This window comes from Gnatocerus cornutus, chromosome 1, assembly GCF_029298725.1.
Source record: "Gnatocerus cornutus isolate USDA-ARS CGAHR chromosome 1, icGnaCorn1.1, whole genome shotgun sequence".
In the NCBI taxonomy this organism is placed as follows: Eukaryota; Metazoa; Arthropoda; class Insecta; order Coleoptera; family Tenebrionidae; genus Gnatocerus; species Gnatocerus cornutus.
In genome coordinates, this window is record NC_142233.1 from 8,463,679 (window position 1) to 8,490,346 (window position 26,668).

Consider the following 26,668-nt stretch of genomic DNA (forward strand, 5'->3'; position numbering starts at 1 on the left):
AGCTCTTTACGAATTCAAGCCAGAAAACGGCGAGAATCAGCGAGAAATCGTCGTTTTGCATCGAAATAAGCGGATTTCTCTAAGACTTTTGATGATTTCGTGAAGATTTCTGCTGCTTTCTTGCAATTCAGCCGTTGAATCTTGATAACAATTGATGGTTTTGTAGATTTCGAGCTCCTTTTTGCGAATTCAAGCCAGAAAACGGCGAAAATCAGCGAGAAATCGTCGTTTTGCATCGAAATAAGCGGATTTCTCTAAGAAATTTGATGATTTCGTGCAGATTTCTGATCATTTCTACAAATCATTTCCGAAAAATGTTATTTTCACTCGTTATAAAATGTCATCGGAATGTTAGTAAGTTTTGAATGCTTCCGAAAAATGCTGTTTTATAAGACAATTCAGAATTTCCGAAACGTTCAGGTCAGGACTGGAATACTTATTAAACTTTAGCCAATCAAATTTTACTTTCAGAAAAACTGTTGTTACCTCTCTGTATAAATATGATTAAAAACTCAATTAAATATGTAGAATATATTAATACTTTACATTTAATTATTGATAAAATAACAACAATATGAAAGTTAGTTAGTAAAATATTCTAACATTTATGTTGTAGTATTTAGTGAAATAAAAATAAATTCATTGAATCATTGACTTTGGGTAGTTTTGTAATTTGCATTTCTCAAAAAAATTTTGTATTAAATTGTTTATTAACGTGATTAAATACATATTATTACCAAATTTTATAATCACTACTACTTTTATGCTTGCAGTAATGTCAAAAATATCACAAGTACGATAATTGCGCAGTTAGTGTTACTATTAATTAAATCAGTTTCAAGTAAAACTATTTATGCTGGTCATTAATATTCTATTATTCATAAGTAACTCACTATAAATTAAAGCAATTCTAAAAATACCTGACTTTCTCACTCAATTAGATAAATAAGAGAAATGCAAATATTTAACATTATCACAATAAAGAAAAATTTAAGATAATTTGCTGTAACTTGGCGGTGAAAACTTTTTCCGTAAAAATTTTAAAATATAAAGAGGCAAGCAAGAAATCAACGTAATAACTAATACTTTCCAAATGAAATCTTCTGTTCGTATAAATTCCGAATCTGAAAAAAATAATTTTAGGTGATAATTTACACAATAGAACTAAAACTTACCAAAATAGTCATGCAAAACGATCAAAGACAAAAGGTACAATACAAGGGAGATGAGTTCAGCTAAAATCATCAAATAGTGCCATGTTCTTATATTCAAGGCCACCATTATTAGTTCAGTCAAGATTAGTGATGAGAAGCTGATTGCCACAATATGAATGAACTCGTCCTCGAACAGAAGCAGAGCTCCGTACATTATCACTCCACCTGTAAGTTAAGAATACAAATTCGTCTTCAAAGAGGAAAGAAGAATTTCTTACCTTGATATATTGATATCAAAACCCACATAAAGAAAGTTTTGTATGATAAACTCCGTCCTTTTGCAAGTTCTTTGTATAACTCTGGATAAGTTAGTGCGATTTCTGCGCTCACGTCTTGGTCGAGAACAAGGCTGAAGACCTGAGGAATTATGAGTCATTACACAGAGGAATCCCATGAATACTGGTCACAATAGGGAGAATTCTCATTTTTGAATTTTGACGAAAATCGATAGTTTTCATGTCGTATAATATGATGTCGCTAGTGGAAAAATTGCAAAAAAATTGTTTATAATTTTTTAAGCGTTTTTAAAAGTACCATTCGAGCGAGATTGGAAAACATACCTATCAACGAGGCTAGCTTTGTGACGTCACATGTCAGCTTCGCTCTTAGCGGAGCCTTGCGTTTGTATTACTCTAATTTGATTGCCGTCTTTATAATTGAAAATGGGGTCAAAACAGTGGTGTTTTGTGCCAGGATGTAAAAGTGCTAGTATTAATGCACCCAAAAAAATATTTTTAGGCGACTTTAACTAAAAATGAAATTTTTAGGCCTTAAAAGCGGCCTAAAAGTGAGTCTTTTCTGGCCGCAAACATTTTAGGCCGATCTATGGTGGCGCCATCTATCCATAGTTTTGCATATTACATCAAGATACCGACATTATCCTCAATTTTATACATATTTAGGTAAAATCAAATCGACAAACTGCTGTAAAGTGCAACAAAGACGTGTTGAATTATTGAAAATGAACATGCCTAGCAGTGCTCCTGCAACAACGTTAAAAAACACATTAAACCTAATTCATACAAATTGTGAAGCTACACGTGCTGAAACTGCAAATGTAAATAAAGAAAATATGAACTTTTCTGAAGGATTCATAAATATTTACAATTTATTTACAATTATTTAGTTGTTATAATTGATTAAATCAATAAATCATGAATAAAAATTAATTAACTTGTAAATTTAATGATGCCGCCTAAAAAATCTTGTGTGTAACACGGCCAAAAAGTGCCATTTTGCCCTCGCCTTCTTTCTGGCCTCGGCTAGCGCCTCGTCCATTAAAAAAAGGCTCGGCCAAAAAAGAACCACTTTTTGGCCTTGGTACATAAATAGCTATTTTAACAGTTCCTTAAAACAATAAGAAGAAAAAAAAATTCTTTTCGGCCGCGAGATGTTCGATGTCTGATGTTTCTATAAAGTGTAATATTTTAAATTTATTGTAATTAATTATGTTATTACCCATGATACATGCAGGCATTACATTTTTTGATTGACTTTAACTCTAGTCTACATGCTACATACACTGACTTTATTTATTTAAGTGGTTTATACAAACTTAAAAACAATGAATTTTTTGCTTAAACTGAAGACTTTTGTTATATCTGAAACAACTGCCAATTGTACATTTTCTCAAAGACTTGAAGCGTTGGGCGTTTAATTAAAAAAATCCTTTGGCCTAACGAAAAAACTATTCGAAGAAATTTACCAATTTAGTTGCGACTTTTATTCTATAGAGTAGTATAGAGTGGACAGTATGTCCCCGGATTGAATTTGCAAAAGGAGAAAAAACTTTATTTTTAATTTTACGAATAAATCACGGAATAATAGTTTTTGCTTAAATTAAAACTTATCAGAATGTGTTTCTGAAATCGTAAAAAACAAAAACTAACAAAGAACTTTTTTATTTTTAATTTTGCAACAAATGCCAAAAGAATAAAATTTATTCCTTAATTTAAACCAATTTTAAAGATTTGATTAACCCACACCTCTTTCAGCACATAATTCAATAATTCTAACTCGTAATTCCACTGTTTCGAATTTTATCGGATGCAACTGCATTTATTATCCGAGTTTTTAATACTTACCCATTATTGAGTAAATTTTCCTTTAATCTTTAATGCACTATTTGATATTTTGAATTCACAGCCTACTATTATGTACTTACGATTAGAAAACTCAACAAATAAAATTATGAAAAAATTGATTTTAAGAGTACAAACTAATAATTTTGAAATTTTAATTGCAGATTTATCTGTTTTGAATTAAGCAAAAATGTTATTCCGTTGTCGTTTTTTTGTAAAATGTAAAATAACTTTTTTTCTCTTTTGTGAACTCAATCCGGGGACACACTGTATAGTGGATTGTATAAAAATTAAAAATTAAAAAAACAACAAAAGCTTTGAATCAGTTATTGTTATTAATTTGGTCTGATTATAAAAAATCCAATACAGTAAATCACCTATTTAATTTCTACCAAATTATTGAATTATAAATTTTCTTCCGAATACGGAGAGCGTATTCTCTATCCGAATCTGTTTCGAATATAGAAAAAAAAAAATAGAAAGTTATTATACATAAATAAAATTCAATCAAAACAGAATAGATCAAAATGTAAAAATCATATCTTTTCTACAAAGGTGTCATGAGAGAGAAAAAAATAATAAATCTGACTGTGCATTCGTGGAAATGATCGTTAAATGCGGTAAATGCGATAAATGCGCCCGCTGACCGAGAATGCAAAGCAAAAATGTGAATAAACGTGTGAAAGTATACCGGTTGAATAAGAAACATCAACATAATAATTATAATTGTATTTCTCTTGGATAATAGCAATTGTAAACTGACATATCAAGTTAAAGAAAGATGTAGTTACCGCGACACTTTCATAGCAACAAAGTTAGGATTTCTTGATGATAAATCCCATATCATTCGCACATCTACGTGTCTCAAATTTTGTGTGTCGGCTTTTTGAAATCCCGTTTCCATTGTGTATAAATTCTTTTGTAAAAACAACCATAAATTGCAACGCTGGTGTTAAACAAATATTCTGCATACGGAATTCCATCAGTAGGCGGAGCGTGCAGCTGAGATGTGACGTCAAACCAATGAAAAAGTGTTTTAGCTCCCACCTGAATATTTAAATTTCTTTAGCCAATTTTGGCAAAACCGTCATGTATTTTTAAAAAATTTTTGCACCACTGCGTTATTTGAACAATATTCTACAAAATTTGGTACAAAAACATATAGGTTACGTTTTTTGCATTCTCCCTATTGTACTTTTACTTACTGGGAACATCGTGTAAACCGTTGCATATCCAACCGTTAGAAAGCCTTGGTACAGCGCAACTGAACTGAGGTAAAATACGCTACTAAAGACAGCTTGCATGGTGGAAATAATTAATCCTCTATGAATGACGAACTGAGCCAGAGAGGCTGACCTTTTATATGATCTTCTTCCGTGCACTAGCAATAAATTTGCCAAATGTGAAAACTGCGGAATACTAAAATCTCCTGCCAAACTAGCCTGTTTTCCTTCTCGTCCCTCAATCCCAATTCCTGCATCAGCTTGTTGAATCATACTAACATCATTTCCTCCATCTCCAACAGCAGCTGTTCTTTTTCCCGTATGTTTCTGAATAAGTTGTACGACTTGAGCTTTTTGTGTCGGAGAGCATCGGCAACAAACAACCGCCGGTGCCGCCGTGGCCAATTCCATAAATTCTTGCTGATAGTACGAAAGGCATACTTCGAGGCTTTCGCCGCTTATCACCAAAGCACAGTCTTGTTTTCGTCGGAAGGCGTTCAATTCCAAATGTGCGTCTGTACGAGTCACCACTTTTTTCAAGATGTGAAGACTTTGAGTGCGCGATACCAAACGGGAGCTTTTGGCTATACAAGTTGCAGTTTCCAGTTTGTCACCTGTCAACATCCAAATCTTGATGCCGGCATTTCTGAGCAATTCCAAAGTTGGGCGGACGTTATCTTGAAGTTTATCTTCAACACCAGTTATGCACAAGAGCTCCATTTCGCGTTCCAATGATTCGACTACTTGGGCCACGCGGGCCACGCGGTCTGTGACGGAGAGCCGAGCTGCGTTGTAGCGACCCTGGAAAGTATTAGATATTTAACATGCTAGTTAAGGTAGTATGGTCGACGTAACCGTTTTCCTAGGATTTTGATAAAACTTTATAAAAGTTTTGAATTAAAATTATAAATCGATCTACCGTACAGTTTTCGAGAAAATCGAAGTCAAAATGTCATAAGAATACATGTAAAAAGTTAGTTTTTGCCGTTAAAATTTTAACGCTTCCTTGGATTTTCATCAAAATCTCCCATAATATTGTCTAGGTGTTAAGAAGACAGTTGCAAAATAAATTTTTACCATACAGTTCAGCAGTTCCACACAAACTGAACCTGACACATTAAAAACTAAAACATCTTGCAGAGACATAATTTTGTTAAAAATCGAATATATCAATCTTAAATTAACCAAAACCATGAATGGTTGAATTGATTGCTTCTTGATACTTTAAATAACCACCTTCTTTAACTACACTTTCGTTCATCTATTTTAATTAAATTTTTCGCTTAACTTCACTTATTTTTTTCTCTCAAAATATAAATTCCAAGAATTTAAAATTAGTGGACAAATCAGTTTGAACTATTTACTCAATACATCAGATACTGAATACATAAAAAAGTAATTTCATAATTTGTTTTTGAATTAAAACTTTGTTAAGAAAATTTGTCACACCCGTGACAATATTTTAACAAAAGTTGGCAAAACTGGTTGAAATCTGTGGAGTTAAAAATTGATAATTTGTATACAAAGTAACAAATTGATAATGCAGTTTTTGCACTAATTAAAGTTAAAAAATATATTAGAGAAATACTGAAAATAAAAGTCACGGGTGTGACAATTGTTAGATCGGACTTTCCAAATTTGATGATTTAAGGCTTAAACATGTACACACAGTTGGTTTTAACAACTCCTATTAAAATGCTCACATGTTAAAGAAACTCTGGATGGTATGGGAGGCACAAATAAACGTATCGTTCACAGAAAGGTAATCAACAATTCTGCTAAGGATTTCTTCTTGAAAGCAAAGAATCAATTAATAATATAAATATTTTGTATACTGGTGAATTCAAAGTCAAAATATCTGATTCAACTAAGTAAAAATATTCAAGCAATCAATACCAAATATCCAACCATATCTCATATTTTGTCCAAATAAAGAAGTTAGTTTAGGGTGGATGTAGGTATGTCTAGCGGATATAAGTACATTCGACCAATTTGTGAAACCGAAACTGGGGGCTGTGGGCGCCTCCGCCTGTGTAAAATATAACTTACTTTGTTCAAAATGTTACAAGCATTAATAAAATTAGTCTTTCCATTATTTTCATTTTTTAGTAACGTTTATTTAACAAGTTTCGCTTTGTCACGCCCGTTACAAATGTATGTCACACCCGTTACAGTTTTCTAAAAAATACAGTGCACAATTGAATTGGTTATTCTAATTGCAAAGAGGCTTAAAATGTGTGCCTATAGTTCATATATTTGTGTATTAAAAGAGACGGAATCAGACTTTTGTTATTCGTAGAAATATAGAAAAATGTTATTAAAAATAATAAATTTAATTTGTACGCATCACACCCGTGACACCACAACTTAATTTGCTGCTCTATGATCTGCAATCGTAACTTAACAAATTTTATTTAGATAATTTGCAGCACTTTAACCTACCCGATAACAGTGTACTTCTGCTTGAAAAAGCTCTTAGTTGTAAATAAATTAAAAAAATAATGTTGTTTTGTCACACCCGTGACATATGAAATTGCTGAGTTTTTTCTTAAAATAATAAAGAAATCATCAACACGATTTCATCCCCGGTCGTTCTGTAGTCTCTAACTTATTATCTTCGTGCAATGAATGGAGTAAAATTCTGGACTTAGTAAAGACTTTGGACATTGTATTTCTAGACTTTAGTAAAGTTTTTGACAGAGTTCCACATAATTTACTTTTTACATAAATTGTTCTTTATGGAACAACTGACCAGTTGTTGAATTGGATCAAAGCATTTTTGTCTAATCGAACTTTTGTTGTAAAAGTACACGATGCTCTATCTAGGGAACATGCAGTGGTAAGCGGTGTGCCCCAAGGCTCAGTTCTGGGTCCTATTTTATTCGTGCTTTACACGTCGGATAAAATGCAAACATACTGCATACGCAGATGACTTAAAATTCTTTGGTGCCTCTTCCGACAGTAACTCCAACATTCAAGAATCTTTAGATATAGTTCAAAAGTGGTGTGAAATGTAGATTTTACCGTTAAATTTAGATAAATGCACTGTCAAGTACTTAGGCAAAACAATTTAAAATTTCCTTATGTCATCAGTAATTCTTTTAAAAAAGAAGTAAGTTCTCAAAGAGATCTAGGTGTGATAGTTGACAACAGACTAAATTGGACTGAACAATGTAATACAGCAAGGAAAGCGTTCTCGGTTTTATATGTTCTAAAAAAAATATTTAGAAATCCCTCACTTGACTTATGCTCTAGACTTTATACAACTTACATTCGTCCACACATGGAGTTTGCAATTGCTGTATGGAGACCTCATTTAATAAAAGACCGAAATATTCTTGAAAGGGTCCAGCATACTGTTTTTAGATGGCCCAAGCAGCATAATATATTGCCTTACAAAATAAGATTGCAACATCTTAATATTTCTGAACTTGCTGATAGACAAAATAGAATGGATTTGATTCAAATGTATATGATTACCCATAAACTTTTTCCCGACGATAAAACAAATTTTGTTACGATTAACACTGACACAAGACTTAGGGGTCATCAATTTAAGTTAAAAAGAGAAAATTTTAAAACATCTGCAAGACAATATTTTCTAATTATTTGAGATTTGGAACAGCCTGAGGAATGAAATCGTTTGTGCAGCTAACATTTCTCAGTTCAAAAGACGTCTGGATAATTATATGCATAACATCCAACTATAACAGTTTCAATTATTATCACAATACATAAAAAAAGTGTTGACTAGCTCTTAATTTTTCATATATTCTACATAATGTAATTAGATCGAACTCTGCATAAAGTGTGTTGTAAGATTACATAAGACGACGAGACCGTGGAGCATGTATTTTGTCACTGCCCCGCGCTCGTCGATTTAAGAAGATCCATGTGGGGAAAGGATCAATACCCAGATATGGGCATGGTCCCCAGCACTTCCCCCTCCGCCCTCCTTCAATTTGCTTTGAAGCTGGGCTGGTTCGAGGGAAGCTAGCTGGGAAAAATGGGAGGCGGCACAATGGGCCGATTGCGGCCTGAGTGCAGTGAATACATCACCCTCCCCCTTAATACCATACCATACCAAGATTACATAAAATAGGCTTGCTTCAGCAATCTAATTCAATTTTAATAATAAAACTGACACTTCAACAGCCTACATAGGTCAATGTGGCAACGTTGCCTAGTTGTCGAAATGTATTTTGCAAATTAGAAATAAGTTTCTTTCCCAACTTCGTAATCTGCACTAGTTGCCCTCCTATAAACGTCTCTATCGCATTTTCCAGAAAATTTTCACAATTCCTTATCAACAACTGATTTTTTGAACTGCAGCAAGCACTCAAGCTTGTTCTTCTTTTTCCGCAAATTTTTGTTTCTGCCACCTGCCTTTAAACGTAACTATTTCAGACATCCTAGCAATTATCAAACAGAAATGTAATCTGGAAATGGAGCGTGGGCAATAAAGTCCGTTTTTTTTTTATTAAAAAACCACCAACACCGCACTCTCCCACCACTTTACAACCGGCAACGTCGTCGATGGTGATTTTTTGGTGATAAAATCAAATAGGTTAGCTGCCTAATTGACAATTTGATTACACAAAACGGCCTTTCAGGCTGTGCCGAGTCTTTTCACTATTAAATCATTTGATTTGCAATCCAACAGGCTGTAAAAGAAACGTTTTTAACCGAAACACTGCCTAATTTTCAGAAATGTCAAAAATTTAACAACTATTTTCTCACCAAAAATCTCCCTAGGCAACGTTGACGGTTGTAATGCAGGGGAAAATTGCGGTGTTGGTGATTTTAAAAAAAAAAACGGACTTTACAACTGCCATGAAAGGTCTGAAGTTAGCAACATTAAAAAAGTATCCGCAACAAACTTCAGCTCAATTTATCTCGACCATACTACCTTAACAACACGAGAAATATGGACTCGCTTCGCTCGCTCGTCAAAGTATACAGTTTTCAAAACTAAAAAATTGCTTTACCTCAAAATCCAAATACTGTTCTTCAGTAAGCAACTTCCTCGCCACCACCAAAGTTCTTAAACCATCTCTTGCCATGTTTCCAACCTCTTCGTCCAACCAATCAGTGTACTGAACAATTGGAGACATGACAACATCCGCACCTTTGAGATAAAAAACAATTTCGCCCGTTTGCAAATCCTGAAATCCAACAACATAAATACTTAAACCGACATCAAACAAATCTCCAAACCTTTACGATAATGCCCATTCGTTTAGTCTCACTTGTAAACGGAAAGATCTGTAAAATACTGTAGTTATAAAGACGTCCATCCGGTCCGCGAAGATCCATTGAAGAGAGATCTCGTCTACTGAGAGCCAAGCCAACTTCCTGAGTCCATTGAACAAGAGCGACTTCATCTGGACTAGAAGCTTGGTAAGAAACCACTTGTTTGTCAGCTTGCAAGTGTTGGTCAGCTTCCGTTTCGGATGTAATAGAACCAGAATCTGTTTAGAAGTAAAATTGAAAACAATCTCTAGAAAACTCGTATGAAACAAACCTGCTTCATTAATTTCGTACACTGGAGTCACATTGTGACACAAAGCCAGTGCCTGCACGGCATCTCTGATTCTGGTGTTTTCAGATCTCCGGAATTTAGTTTTGTTCGAAGTTGCATCACTGCCTAAATATGTGGATTTAAGAGTGGTGCTAAGTTCCTCAAAACTGTCCAATGCGTAACTGACGGTTCCTAAATGAAGCCGTTTTAGTACCATGGAATTTTGTGTGAGAGTCCCAGTTTTATCCGATAAAAGATAAGATATCCTCCCTAGTTCTTCCGGGATTGTTGTACATCGCACTGCCGTTCCTGTCATGCTAGGATCCTTCCCAATTGCCCATGAATAAAACGATTTGCCCAATTCTAAATTAACTCTTAAACTAAAAAGAGGAAAGACATTGGTTTCGTGTTATTGCAATAAAATCTTCAATATTACCTGATAGGAATAATGTACGAAAAAAGTAAAATAAATCGGAATAAATATCGATACCAAGGACCTCCGAAACCTTTCAACGCCATCATAATTAAAGCAAGAGCAATCACGGCCACGAAGAGCAGTTTGGTTATAGTATTGACTTCTATGTCTAGAAGGCCAACTTTTGAACGAGGAGCTGAATTGTTCATAACAGAACGAGTCTCGGTACCTTAAAATTTTCAACGTTAAGTCAGGTTGTATTTTCAGTTTATTTTAAATACCCGTATAGATTACAACGCCTAAAGCTTGGCCAGAAGCAATCACGCAGTTGGTCCATAATGTGTTCTCCAAATCCAAACTCTCGTCGGAATTTATCGAGTCTAACTGTAATAAAAACAAGCATTACTAAATAATAATCTACCTAATTTTAATATCTAATAAGTTTTATTATAGGATTTCTATAACTTACTATTAAATTAATAAGAAGATGGAAACATTTTTTCCTTTTGCAACATTAGTTATTGATAAACTATTATCCTTTTCATAAGTATAGTTCTTATAATATGTATTAATAGACTCCAGAAATAGGCCAATGTAGAAAGCACACTAAAATCTATTTCTTTTGATATTAAACAAAATTAAACTTTAGGACTTTGGGTATTATTGGTAAAATCGTACCCGCTGAATTCAAAAATGGTTTCACTGTATTGCCCTTCATTTTTTTTAAACAATTTTTATTCAAAAATTATGGAACAAAGTGATGTTTTTTTGTCGTCCGAATCAAAACTGTACGTAACTCTTAATTTTATAGTAAGAAATAGAATCTTTAAAAATTTAGATTTTCTAGACGAACCAAAATTTTCCAGCACTTATTATTATTAAGTTCCGTAACTTTGGCAGTTCCAGTAAATGAGCAAAATTCGTGGATTTTATTACCTTCGATATGTTTATTTCAACTTTCATTTTGAAGACGAATTAAAAATTTCTACAACTTTCCGTAACTTTGAAAGTTTTGATAGTATAACGGTAAAATTTCGACTTAATTATCAACTATGGTAGGTAAATTCTAAAATTTTAAAATAAACAACAGAGTTTTTGGAAATTTTCATTTTGAAGATGGACAACAATTTCCCCTGTTTTCTATCAAATTCCGAAAGTTTGACACTATTAATCCTAAAGGAGTAATAGTAATATTTTTTGTAGGTTATACAACCTTCGATTTCATTTAAAAAATCGGTAAATGTCGGAGCTAGAAACATAATTTTTAGGAATGTTCACTTTGAAACGAACCAAAACATTTCACAATTTTGTATGAATTTATGTAATTTTAACCGTCCCCAAAACAGTGAAATTTGCAAGTTTACTACTTAATAATAACAGAAATTATTAGAGAGGTAATATCTCAGAATCCACTAGCCACAGTAAACGTAAAAATCAGTCTTCCTGCACAGAGTTAAGAGCCGGCACATCCAGAGAGTTGGAACTAATATTAGTTTCAACTCTCTGGACACATCCTGTATAACGGAGTCAGTGTTGTCCAGCAAAAAGCGAAAGATAGAGCCATTCACCAGGCATAGAGAAACAGAACTGTTGCTTGAGCTCTTCTTGATTGTAGGCTGTGAATATGAAATTCCTCTCACAAGAGTTGATGGTCGTATCCTCTATAAGAAGATACATAATATATTATGCGCTTTGAGGGAAAGGAATTTTAATAATCGCTTTTGACAGGATTCCAAAACACTTTAGTTGGTAGAATATAACGGGTCACACTATGAAAATAAGTGAAGTAAGGTGAACTGGGGCAAGTTCGAACGAAACTTAGACTAGTTGAGAATTCTCAGTTTCTACTGAATCGAATTATGAACCAATTTTTAACTAAATTTAAGCAATGATAACTTTGATATGTACAAAGGTTACCTAAGTTAACTAATATGGTGCACCCATTTATTATATAGGGTTATATAGGGAACATGCCGACAGCAATACAGATGGTAAATTTCAAAAAAAAATTGCTAAAGTTTAATAGTTTTCGAGAAAGGATAAAAAATTAACAACCAATCCCAAAAGCTTATATGTATAGTCTGTCCAACGAATAAATAGATGACAGTTTTCTAACTAAATCTGCGCGATAAAAACTAGTACCAACAGCCGCCAAATTTAAAATAGTTATCACGATGCTAATTTTAAAATTCATTATTTTTACAAAATTTACTGCTATAAAAATGGCTCCTATTACTTGATTATAGAAAGGGAATTAACAAACTAACTAATTCAGTGTTTTGTCATTAATTTGGTAACGTAGAGAAAACCTCAAAAACCCTCAATTTTTACACACTTTAAAGCTGTGTGTCAGGTAAGTCCTTCCGCCAGAAAATCGAGAGGCACACAAAACTTTATTAGCAGTCCAGTTGTTACAAATCTTTCATTATCAACATTCTAATTAGGAAACTTCGGTCAAGTTGACCAACAGATCTTGAATCTACTCATCATGAAACTTGCAAAAGACAATTTGCACAAGAGAAAAACCGAAAAACTAGTAATTAGACACTATTTTACCAAAAAAACTCAAGGAGCAGTGTGCAAAAAGTGGATCTTAACGTGGTCAAGAATGACGAATGTCAGTGAATGTCAAATGATCGACAAATTTCTAAAAAAGGCGGGAAGGCGTAGTTGCATAACCAACTTAAATCGAGATTAATATCCCCAAAAAGACGGAAAATTCTAGAGTATTTCAAGTTGCCATGTTTCATGCCATACAATTCAAATCATCCTATTTACTCGCTGGATTTACTATAGTAGATGGTGAAGTAAAAGGCCATCCCAATTTCCTAGGCAACGAGAGTCTAATGTTCACTTGACCAATGAATGATGGTGTGTCCATAGTTACCGATTTTCAAATTCTGTTCAGCTCCGGGATTGGTTACCGTTTTTTTGTTTTAACTCGATTATTTTTTGAGCAAAAAAATTTTTTTTTAGAAATTTTGGTTCAGAATTGTTGCCTGCATAAGCCCGTTTTCTCTGGGTCACCCTGTATAAACCCAATTTGAAGGGAATGAATCAAGGAACGTTACGTTTTGAACTACCTAGTTAGATTAGGTAGTTACAATGTTCTTAGATAAATTCCGAGCTTATCTCTACGTACTTTCGAATCATAGTTTATGAAATAAATTGAATGATTTTTTATTGTAAAATCGGTGCAAATTCGAACTTAGTCCACATTAGACTTAACACTGCTACCTGGGGCAAGTTCGAATTTATTTTCGCAACAGAAAAACAACAAAATATTAATTCTGACGCAAAGAACTTTCCAATAGAATGGTAGTTAAGAGGGAAACTGACAAAGACGATTTCAAACGTGGACACCCCAATACATTTATGAGCTGAGGTAACCGTCTTATCTATATGAAAGTGAAAGGACAGTCAAAATAAACACTCAAATCTTTAGCAAGATGTACACATTCAAAGCAGAACATACTGAAAAATTATAGGAGTCTTTCTTTTGGTGAAGCTTATAATAATAAATTATAATATAATAAATAATAAGTTAAGAGCTAGTATATGTACTCGATACCAAACTTCCACCGAAGTTTAGACACTGATTCAACCGTGTTAATATTGAAAAACATCTTTAGGTCGAGACTTTCTTGTTATTATTAATTTTGATTAGATAACAGCTAGGTATGTAAACTTTATTACAAGCTAACTGGTAAAATAATATCGGTGTCAAGAAAGATTTGGATTCATCTCATAATAGAGGATTATTTTGAGATGAAAAATATCTAAATAATTCTCATATGTTAGTCTTCAAAATTTGAACAGTAAAAGAAACTATTTTTCTACCACCAAAGGAAAGGATTTAAAAAACAGAGCTTAGATAGCAGATGAGGACTATCAATGTCACCGGTATAAATTTGATGTAAGAATTTAACAGCAAAATATATCCTCCGACTAGCCAAAGTTGAACACGTTCGAGAAGTAAGTCGTTTGGAAAACCCCTTATTGAATACTTTCCATAGATGATCAAACATCTTACAAAGCGTCTTTGAGGTCACTCAAAGCAGATTTTTCTATAAAATAGCACGGCGACCAAACCGCATTTGCATATTCAAGACGACTTCTGACAAGAGTTTTAACCAGTAATGTCAATGAGTTACTGTATTGTAATTGTTTACCAATTCGTAGCAGGAATCCAAGAATCTTAAAGAGAGAAGAGGTAATAAAGAAGAGATGAGCTCTAAAAGAAAGTTGATGGCTGCACCCTCAGTATTATAGTTAAAGTTGATAATAGCTCCTTTTCGGAAATAGGATATAACATAGCATTTATCATTATTTAGTTTTAAATTATTGTTTGAACTCCGGTCAAGAATTATCACAAGATTAAGACAATCGTCATTAGAGTAAATTTTAAGAAATATTTTTAGGTCATCGGAATAGAACAAGTGAGAAGTTCTGAGCAAAGTTGTTAATAAACATGGAAAAAAGAAGGACCAAAAACAGATCCCTGAGGGACACCAGATTCTTGCACAAAAGTAAAGAGTTTTGGTCTTTCTGTTGAACAAACATTGATCTGTTGTTGAAGTATGTCGAGAATAAAGCCTCGGAATAATCTTATCTTAGCTTATTAGAAAATCGTTTGCTTCTCACAATCAAGGACCGAAAGGAGATCGTTAATGAAAATTAGCAAAAGTATTGGATTAATTAGGATTAAGATTAAGCATTCCTAAGTACGCCACAAGGCTAGCATATCGCCCGAGAATCCAAGATTAACTAATTTACTTAAAAGACCGCAATGATCCATCTGGTCAAGGGCTCTATGTAAGTCGATTTAAACAACATCTACCTGATAAAAAATGAACTGAGTAATACACGCAAGATGTTTGTATGTCGATAACTGAAAGAGGTATGGGCCGATAATTAGTAATACTCGAAGGTACAACAAATTTCAGTATAGGAGAAATAGTCGTCTTCAATATTTAGTCTAAAAATGTGGAAGTTTTTAATGATAAATCGAAAATGTAAAGTAAAAGTTCAGCTAAAGGAACGCTGTAATCCATCATAAATAAACGGGATATGATCAGATCCAGATGTCACTGTGGCTATAAGGTGCCTAATAGACTTGTTTTTTAATTCGGTTAAGAAGCTAAGACAAATCAATAATAAACCCAAGGTTCCAGTATTAGTAAGCAAGCATGAGGGATGGGCAGAAAACTTAAACACACTTAGAAAGTAGTCAGCAAACTCATCAACTATCGATAGAAGTGAACTGCAAACTTGACCAACGGAATTAGAATGACTACGCTTTTGCTTAATAAGCGAAATATTAGCTTCTATTTGTCGCAAGCAAGCTTTGTAAATGAATCTATAATAACGTTTAGTAACAGATCAAAGACAAGCGAAATACACGTAATCAATACGACTCTTTTGCCTAATCTTTACACTGCCCGGTCCGAAAAAATCCGCAAAACAGTAATCCGCTCAAACTTTTTTTTTCATAATCCACAAAGAATAAGAATTTGAAATTTTGGGCACAAAAGTAACCAAATAATACAAATTGGATGACAATATTCACATATTTGGGACACTTCCGGTTATGCCGGAAGTAATAGTCAACTTGCTTTGCTCGGAACGTAAAATGTCGCAGGAGCTAACAAACAGTATACAATTTTCCAAAAAGAAATTGCGCAGTTAAAAGGTTAATAATGTTAATGTGATTATAATTGGAGTGTTTGTGTTTAGTTGGCGACCAATTTGAGAAAAAGTCTATGAAAAAAATTGTCTGAAAGAAAGGACTAATCAGCAGTAGCCAAAGCACCGTACACTCCACAAAGTGAGTCGTGTAAAAATAAAATTAACGACAAGTGTTATAATTCAAAGACAAAGGAAAATAAAATGAAATGAAAGGAATGGTTACTGAATGTTCTCTCTCAATGCATTCTAATATTGCTCTGTTTCTGAAACCGCATCACATAAAAAAATCTTTATAATAAAGTCATTTCAGAATTGCAAGAAAGCAGCAAATTTATAATTTTAAAACTTACCCTACTGAATGTCCCAATGAAAGAATGAATATCTTTCTGAGGCTTTTCAGCGTAAATACGTGCACTGATCTCAAAAAGTTGATGATCTGTCGCCAACTTCTGTGTTATAGGAACTGCCAATCTAAGCTTCCAATCTGTTTCTCCATCCAACTGATCAGTCCTAACAAAAACAGAGCCACTGCTTTCAGAAGTTCTTAGTAAAACCAAATCAGCTGGAACCCGCTCGTCCTTATCCACGATAATAAGATCTCCAACGCGTAATTTATGAGCTGCCACTATCTCATAAGGTTTATTCTTGTCATTTAGGAGTCTTTTGCATTTCTGATTGTTGACCTCTTGATCTCTTTTATAACGACGCAGATCATCAATGGCCTCACGGCAAATAGTCACCGTAAGAACAAAACACTACAAACAGAAAGTTATTTAAATGTGTTATTATTAAATGTACAACTTACCAATGGGATCCAGTATGTGTAAAGATAACTAATTCGAATGTCTGGTACAAATTGTGAAGTAGCCATTATTAAGAAATACAAATTCAAAAAGAACTTAAATTGTTGATATAATACTAATGGCAAAAAAGTAATTATGTTGTATTTTTGATTTCTGATGGCGTTTGCTGGAAACTGCCCTGGGGTTTGGCTCCCCAACATGATCTTGCGGGGCTTCAATTCCCTTGGACCGCAACATTTTCGGAACATGGAACACCAACAACTGTAAATAATCACACACAATTACACATAAACATAGTCCTACACAGTACCTCCATAATGGATCTTTGTATGATTTGGTAATAAGTGGAATGTCTTCTTTAGACGTTTTGGTTAAATTGCTCTGAGTCTCTAAACTGTCCATTTTGATCACTTTCACGTTATTCACTGACCAAAATCACACACAAATCCATAATTTCAAGATTATTCAATAAAAAGTTGACGTATTATTGTAGCTGTCACGCAAATGTCAGTACCATCTGACTCATTTCAAAAATTTGCACATGGCGCAGCGCGCCAAATTCAAACATGCAGAGTGTGTGTCTTGTTTTATTTTTAGTTTAATGGTGTATTGTGTACACTGAATACATAAATTACCCAACTTTAAAACTGTGTAAAAGCTGAAGTGTTTTATCCTTACCTGCACAATATTGTTCCTAAATTCCTGCGTTTTTTCGGGGTACGATTATTTTTGATTTGTGTCTCCATTTCATTTCCATGATTTTGGGGATTTCCTAGTAAAAAATCTGTTTCTTGATCAAAATCAAAATCTTGCATAGGATATTCCATGCCAAATTTTCCGTCTTCACATCACGTCATTCCGGTTGCGATTCGCCTAATTAGCTTTTAAAACAAAACGAGTCACAATTTGCACAAAAGTTCGTTGAAGGCGGTTTACTGCGTTTTAAAGCTTCGTGGTTTTCGTGGCGCAAAAGTTGTAATCATTCTATTTCCTGGATATTATTTCTATTTTTGGCAATTTCTCAGTTCCACGATAAATATTGACAGAACTGACACACAGGTGAATTATTAATTGTCGTAAAACACATTCACATGATGTTGACAACTGTGTTTTTAAACTGTTAAATAAGCAGACGTGCAGATTGCATCATTGTCTAAATTTTGTCAAAATATTTCTAATCTCGGTTATGCAAAATTTCGAGGTTAGATTTTGACAACTTTCATTTCGTAACTTTTCATGTTAGGGATTTTCGTATTTGCGTTGTAACTGTTGACGGCCATGTGACGCGCTTAAATTAAATTTAAACTCGTAATGTGGTTAGTTATCTACATTTTTCAAATTCTTTAGAATTTGCTTTTTGTACAAAATTAAAGTTTTGTTCGTCGGCCATCAGAGCCGGACTAAAGTCGATTGAGGCCCTGGACGTAATATCAAAATAAAATTCTCCACATACAGGTATAATATGTGAATGATGGCAGTTCTTTGATTGGACAATATTTAACCCCAAAACATTTCACCTTGATATATTTTGACTCGAATAGTTATTCTCAGACAGTTTTGTCTTCTTGTTTCTCGACAATCTTGCTGCTGATGGTCACGCATTTATCTACCACTTCCCACTTCTTCACTTTCTACCAATCACATCTTATTAAATCAACGTAAAACTACCCTCTATTCTTTTACTTTATTATAAGATTTTTGTAAATAGTTGTAAGAGAACAAGTGTGACTTTAATCTCCGTATTATAAACATTAATTCTTGTAACACCTCACTAAATTTACTATTTACTTTTATCAATATACATCATTAGTTAATTTTATTTCATGTTTTACTCATCAAATTAGAACTTCAAGAAAACTACCTAATTCTTCGGTAAAACGTAGAATTAGGAACCCACTTTCTACCAATACATTCAACTTTGGTATAAACATATACTTAGTTTTTGTATATAAAATTCTGAATAATATTGCAGAGCTCGAAAAACAAATCCACCTGTTATTTACGTAAACAGATTTCGATTAATAAAAGTCAAATCGTTCACTTTTTCAAAATTCGACGATGTCTCCTCCAAAGAATTTTACAATTCTAAATTTAATGCTTAAAATAGGATGAAGCATGACATCTCGTAGATCCGTAATATTGTTTTTATGATTCCGTTCAAATTTTCTAGTTTTACTTCAAACTTTATTAAATTCATACTATTCGATGCTATTTTGCTATTTTTAAATACTCTGTAAATTGTCTATGAATTTTCTTTAAATTTTCCTTAGAGGTTTTGGATTTGTTAAATTCTCCTTGTGTACCCTTTACTCGTACGTTCTTTTTAGATTTTGTCTGCATTATCTGTTTTTTTTTTATTTTATTAGTATCTGTGTAAAATCAATGGGTAAAGTTAGACTAAATTTAATTCTCTAGTTTTTAGATATTGTAATTGTTTTCTTTAAATTTGTCGTAAATTCTCTGTTCTGTTTAAATTATCTAGAATTTTTAAATTTCGTATTATTTTTTAATTCTAATAAATTCATGAATTTTTCAAAATCTTGGAATCTAATTTTTCTTGAGATGCTAGAATTCTTTCAGATTCCCTACATTTTCCTTAAAATTTTCAATTCACTTTAAATTCTTCTTAATTTTTAAATCATTATGAGCTGGTTTCCACATTATCTAATTGAAATTTAGTTAAATTAGCTAACTTATTAAACTAACTAATTTAAGATTGTTGACATTTGATTAAAAAAGTAGTTGCAAATCAGTATAATATTATGTTCAATTCATACGAGTGGGAAATAGACATTCCATGCAAGTTTTAGACTATATATACAAGGTGTTTATAAATGTTTCTAGCATCAAGAGGGGCTTTGGAATACCTGTGATGCACTATTTTGCCGCTTTGTTTTCATAGTGAATATAACTATGTTCACAACTTACGTCTTTTACATACTTACGTCACTTACGTCTACGACTTTTCAGTTACGGTTTTGTGTCAAAATTTTAGATTTTCAGGGTTTAAACCACAACTTGAACAGTTTGTTTTCAAAACTAACTTTGATTGAGGTTAACGACAAATGTCAGTCTAAACCCACATTAGTAACGAGCGGCAAATTTATTTGACATTTCATAGCCACCCTTGATGCTAGTAACATTTATAAACACCTTGTACTTGTTCTATGACTACACATCTTCATTTATGCGCACAAAAAAAACTTGATTACTGACGTCCGCTGCTTGTGTGTTTATATGCATGTGCCATGCTGCTATGGCGTTCCTAAGCTACATTTTATTACCCTTATTTGCTACTATGCTACAGAAACGCGTGAGGAATGAAAAAATACCATAAAATGTATTACATTTACTAACCATCAACTGATTCACAATGAACACTTTTCTACACAAGAATATATAATCTGAACTAGAGATTTCATTTAGTTTCCGTAAACCGGCTTTATGACATTTTTCTTATTCAATATGTCTTTTCCTCGGATATTCTACATTTGATTAAATTTCCATCGCATTTTCTTTTGATATTTTGCTCAAATTCTAACTCGATTTTCATTGTTGTATTTGCAAGATTTTCTATAGTTTCTTTTTCTATTTCTAGATTCTCTTTAAATTTGGAACAATTCTTCTTATAATTATTATGTATTTGTTATACGAGGGTGATTCCAAAAATTTTGAGAATAGAAAAAACAAAACAAGTTAGATCAAAACTGTTTATTACAGCTTTTTGAAATAGGCCCCTTGAGCTTCTATACAAGAGTGCATGCGCTTAAACCAATCCCTAAAGCAACCAGCCCATGCCTCTTGGGGTACCGCGCTAACTTCGTCCTGGAATGCTTGCAGCGCGTCATCAGGACACTGAAACGACCGGTTTTGGGGTCATAGGTGTATACCCAGGTTTTATCACCTGTAACAACCTCTGATACACGTTTGGAAGTGTCATCTTCAAAACAATCTGGCATGTAGCGGCGCCAATCTAAGCGCGAGTCCTTTTGCTCCTTCGTCAGCTAGTGTGACACCCAACGCAATGCAATTTTTTTTACTCGCAGGTGTTGGTGCAAAATGCTGTAGACCGCTGCCGATCCAATGTTCAAGATGTGCTGAATCTCGCAACATGTGATTCGACGGTTATTCACTATCAGTTCCTCCACAGCATTAACGTTTTCTGGAGTAACTGCGGTTGAAGGTCGGCCGCTTCTTTCTTCATCCGTCAATGTTACACGTCCGCGCCGAAATTCACCATACCAGCGGTAAACCGTTGCTTAGGAAGGGCTTTCATCCCCAAATGCCCCTTTTAATTTTTTAAAGCACTGTTCTTCCTTTATGCCAACTTTGAAGTAGTACAGGATCATCGCCCGGAATTGTTCTCTGGTCAGTTTCATTTTTATGACTGATTCGCGCTTCTATTATAGATTAAAGTGTTAGAGGAGGTGAGTGAAATTTTTGTGGTATAGTCACCACACTAGTCGTTCGTTATTGTCACTCCCCACCCTTCTTGTTTCTTCCATTCTTAAAACTTTTGGAATGGCCCTCGTAATTGACAGGTATCAAACAGCTTACTGTTTGTACGAAAACTTGTATGCTTTAAATTTTCTTCAAAATTTCCTCAAATTCTGTTTTCCGAGGATTTGTATCCATTTTTTATAATTGTCAATTTTAGAATTATCCTTAAATACAATTCTTAGAAAGAAATTTCACATTCTTTTTGGATTTTCTTTTGTCTATATTTTGCGTATTTTCTGTTCTTCTTGAACTTTGTACATTCCTTTTTGCATATTGACTCTCCTTACTTAGTTTACGTTTTCTTCAGGTCTATTTTACATTCTCCAAATTTTGGTTAGTGTGATATAGTATATTAAGTATTAAGAACGGTAAGGACACTTTACCGATCGAAGACAATTGTTTGGAGGAGGAGCGCAGCGACGACTCCAATTATTGTCTGAGATCGGTATAGTCCTTAAGGCGAGTGCCATGACATTTTTCTTATGGAGAATCCCATGTAAAGTATCGTCTAAATATTTCGCTTATTTTTTCATGTATCAGTTTCGTTCTTATTCTCAACTGCTTGTATTCATATTTTCTTCTAAAACTAAGAATCAAACATTGGAAAAAACATTTAATTTAAAAGTTAAAGGACTTGAAAATTCGATAATTTAGGGGTAGTTTTACGAATAGAAGTTTATGTCCGATTTTTGTGAATTTTTAAACTTAGAATTAGTAAAGAATACTTTCAAAATCAGTTTCCCGCTAAATTTAAATCGATATCATTAAAATTGGTGTAGTTATGAGTGAGATAAACTAAAAATTTTTCAATCGAAGCTCTGAGCTTTGCAGATAATTTACGACTAGGTTGATTTATAAGCGTACCCTCATTTGCGGTTACTTGACCAGCTTTGGAAGTTGTAAATCAAGGGATTTCTTCTAAAATTTTTACCTGCTTGTTTGGCACAGAGGATAATAAAATGGTTACAATTAGAAGAGCGTTATTAAAAGTGCTAATAAGTACAAGCACATCGAAGTTTCATAATGCTTGATGTATGAAATTATAGAAACAACTATGTAGTATGAAAATTCATTTAATTTATAGTCATGTTTTTAACTAAAGTTTTTCAATGACACACGAATTAATTTCTCGACTACTTCACGGTGTTGGACGTAAAATTTAGAAAATGAAATTTAATAGAATAGTAATTTATTATTATTTTTCTTATTACATATTTTATTATTTATGTTTATTTTTTTCTTATTTCACTAGAATTTAAAAGTTCATCAATGAATAAAAAATGTTGAAGGAAACAAAATTGTTTTGAATGGTATGACTCTATGGAGCGACCTGACCGGATGCAATTTACCTGATGTTTGCAATATTGGATTAAAGTTTATCTAAGAAACTGACCGGAGTTTTACTAGGTGATGACAATTTCTTTCATTTTGCCGCCGGCCGGTTCAACTTTTACTGAAAAACCCACTAAATCTTGTTCCTTTGAGAACAATATAAATTTTTTTTGGGAGAATAAAAAGGTTGACTTCTGGTAACTAGAAAAAAATGGAACATACATTGTAAATTCAAATCATAATTGGTATTACCAAATCCAAGGGCAGTTAAGAATAACACGAAAAAAAATGTGTATTCTGGGTGTTTGGTTTGGACAAGAAAGTGATATGAAATATGAATATATTTATGAAGACACAACTTTTTCGAAAAAAAAAATGGAACCATAATTGATTAAGTTTTATTTTGATCACATGTTGCTGGAATTAATTGACTCTAGGAAACAAAGATTGTCTATTCCGATCCGCCGTCATTGAGTTTGTATTACCTATGTATTAGTTAATTGTCAATATTGTAAATAAGTACCTATTATGTAAATACCACTTTTCTTATAAATACTTACTAACATGTACATATTATACACATTATTATACTATGTATTTTGTATCTTTTGAGTATACCTTCATACCAAATACGTATCTATTTGGAAACAAATAAAATTAAACATAAAACAGATAAGTTTAGTTTTTTTTAGAAAATTTCTATTTGGCATTCTAATATTAAATAATACATTGATCTATTTATTATTTGACTAATTATTTTTTGAACAACGTACTGATGTATAGTTCAGGGACTGAAATACCGTGTTTATGGCTTAATTGGGGTACTCACTGCATAAAGAGACGAAACCACCACCGTTGTTGATTCCTTTGTCTTGTGGTTTCGCCTCTTTGTGCAGTGAGTACCTCAATTAAGCCATAAACACGGTATTTCAGTCCCTGAACTATACTTACAATTTTAAAATAAAAGTTTTTTATTCATATTATTTTACCCATGAAAAAGTATTTCTACCAGACAGAGACAAAATAAGCATTTATTATTTTACAACCACTTTACGATAGCACAGTAAGGGGTGTTGTAAACAGAGGTACCGCTTGACAACCTTCCCGATGTGACAGCTCAGCTCGAATTCTGACCAGCGACGAGTCTTGGCACTCGCCTTAACGTTCGTGATGCTTATAAAATTTTTTGCACTATAGACAAATTTTGATTATTTTTATAAAACTAAAAATGTTACAAATAATTGACATTAATTGTTCTTCAATAATTCCTGAAAAGTCAAAATTTCGGTCTGAGAATGAATATAAATCCATCTTTTTTAATGACTATTTTTAAATTTTTACTTACCGTTCTAGAACGGTAAGTAAATTTTGTACTTACCGTTTTGTTTATCTTGGTAACCAGTAAACTCAACTTACTGTTCCAACAGCAGGCGCGGTAACTAAGCAAAATTGTTCTATCGTGCAAAAAAGTAAGAAGTGTAAAGTAAAATTTTGCGGTGCTCAGAGCACCCTCATTATGCATCTTAGAACTATGTTTAACTCGTCTCCTTGGGAGAATTAGAATTATAAAAACTCATCTCTTGTTGTTCACAATAGCAGATGTCTTACTGTAAGTCAAAAGTTATTCAAAGAAACGACACAGACTTGATGGAAATAAAGGGGACGTAACATGGAGTTGTCTGCGGAAATAAAATTTTATTTAAACAAAAATTTTGTATTACAGAACAACAACTTAAATACTAGTATTGCTCTAAGAGGCTTTCCTTATCTATTAGATTTCACTGCCCTTTGCCTGATCCTTCTTAAATGAAGTATGTCTTCTAAAGGTAGTCCATTTTCTCCTGCCCACAAAATAGCCACATTCAATGAATTAATTGCTTCTTCATTGGATACAGTTTGAAGGGATTGCATCTCATCGTCTGAATCCTTCGGTTCGTCTTTGATTTCGTTATCTGTTAAAATCTGGCCCTCCAAACTCCGTTCTTCACCTCCTCTGGCCCATCGTTCAACTGCTTCTGCATTCACTGGTTCAATGCCACGACTTACATGATTGACTATCTCCTCTAGCTCTTGTTGTTCCATCAAAATGTGCTCTAAGGGACTCTTGTCTTCTTCTTCATGCCATTCATTCGTGTCTTCGATTTTAATCAACTTGCCCCATGATTTTTGTATTAAGTCTACAGGCAGATCAAGCCAAGCTTCTGCTAATGCAAACACAGCGTCATGTAGTGTAAAATCCTTCAAGCATTTGGCGATGTCGTTTTCTTTCGACATGACTTCAGAAAGTAGCTTTCTTCTGTAGCTAACTTTAATGTTTTCAATAACGTTTTGATCCATGGGTTTGCCCATATTTGAAGGCAAAAACACGACGCTGATCCGATTGTCATCACTCGAAATTTGTTCATGAACATTCTGGACCCTTGCGTTATCCACTAGAAGAATAGCCTTTTCTTCCAAACATTTCCTTCTGAGTTCTTGCCTGACACTTGGAACAAATTCGTGATGAAACCAATCGCTGAAAATTTCTTTAGTCACCGAGGCACTCCTTTCTACACGGTAATACACAGGTAAATTTCTGTTGCTGAAGACACTTGGATTACTAGAGTTTCCGATCACAAGCAGCCTCATCTTATGGTTGCCACTTGCATTGTTGCACAACATAAAGGTAATTCTGTCCATGCTACTTTTGCGCCCTGGAAGCGTCTTATCAGGTAAACATCGCCAATCTAGTCCAGATTCGTTGATGTTATAAATTTGGTCTTTGGTGAGACCTATAGATTCAATTGTCTGTTCTGTCTCCTCTGGCATTGTCACGGCTTCTTGATTGCAATTTTCCTCTTCGGTGTTAGTTAAAGAACGAATCCCATGTCGCTGTTTGAATCCTTGGAACCATCCTCTGCTGGCTTCAAAGCCACTTTCTTCATTAGGGTGAAACTGGCGATAAAAATGTCTTGCTTTCTCCATTATAAGCGCTTCAGACATTGTAGCTTGTCGTTGCCGCTGCTCTAAGAACCACGAATACACTGCTTCGTCCACATCAGGAAACTCCGATAAGCGCATTGTTTTTCGAGCACCGGCACCATTCTCTGTGCGCGAAACATAACTCAAGATTTGTTCTCGTTTCTTTTTAATATCGTAAATAGTCGACTTTCCAATGTTAAACTTCGTAGTAATTAAACTGTAAGGAGTGCCCGTGTCTAATAAATTTAGAATATCACTTTTCTGAACCAACGTTAATGTTACGTGTTTTCTCTTGCTAGCCATGTTTAACACTGACAACTGCATAACAAATAAGGCGAGATTAGCTCCACGAACAACTGCTTTAATACTTTCCGGTAACGTTCGGATTATAGAAATCGATACGGCCGGATTATGGCGTCCGCTTTACACAATGAAGTGTTACGATTGGTTACGATTATATGAGGTGGGAAATGCGGGGATTCGGCATGCATTACTGTACTTATTTTAGTGGACTACCGGAGAAATCGAGGTTATGGAACTTGAGATTAACAAAACCCAAATACGTTTCAATCTGAAATCGGAAGAACGTGCAAAAGTGAGAAACTATACTCCATTTCTCCTAAACCGGATTATTTGTAGGCGGCAAATTTAAAATGCAGCGATATACTTGATCATTCGGTAGTATATGTATGTATAGTTCCACCAAGTTCGTTTGAGCTACCATAAAATCATAAAAATTTGCGGACAACCGCAACGGAACAGCTTGAATAAATTTTCAAGTGCATATAATGAGGGTTTATTTACCCAAATTTGCACCCTGCGATAAGAACACCATTCCAGGCCAGGGCAGATGTTTCGTCATAAATATCAAAATACCACAAGCTGTCCAGTTGCGGTAGCACTCAAATTTTTATGATTTTATGGTGGCTC

General features: G+C 33.7%; 1 protein-coding gene across 2 annotated transcripts; it reads right to left on the reverse strand.

Moving 5' to 3' along the window:
- Positions 1-516: 516 nt before the first annotated feature.
- Positions 517-18,196, reverse strand: LOC148180205 (putative phospholipid-transporting ATPase IIB). 2 transcript variants are annotated; one of them, XM_088033996.1, is made up of 12 exons: positions 17,624-18,196; positions 16,948-17,206; positions 16,493-16,897; positions 10,736-10,838; positions 10,476-10,683; positions 10,043-10,419; positions 9,736-9,989; positions 9,507-9,683; positions 4,501-5,319; positions 1,433-1,571; positions 1,176-1,379; positions 517-1,124 (listed from the first exon to the last, which is right to left on the reverse strand). In XM_088033996.1, exons 1-12 carry the CDS (start codon positions 17,770-17,772, stop codon positions 991-993), a joined length of 3,228 nt encoding a protein of 1,075 aa, XP_087890122.1. In that variant the 5' UTR covers positions 17,773-18,196; the 3' UTR covers positions 517-990. The 2 variants fall into 2 exon arrangements, with proteins under 2 accessions (XP_087890122.1, XP_087890129.1); XM_088034003.1 differs by lacking the exon at positions 17,624-18,196 and adding an exon at positions 17,256-17,482.
- Between the last annotated feature and the right edge of the window lie 8,472 nt (positions 18,197-26,668).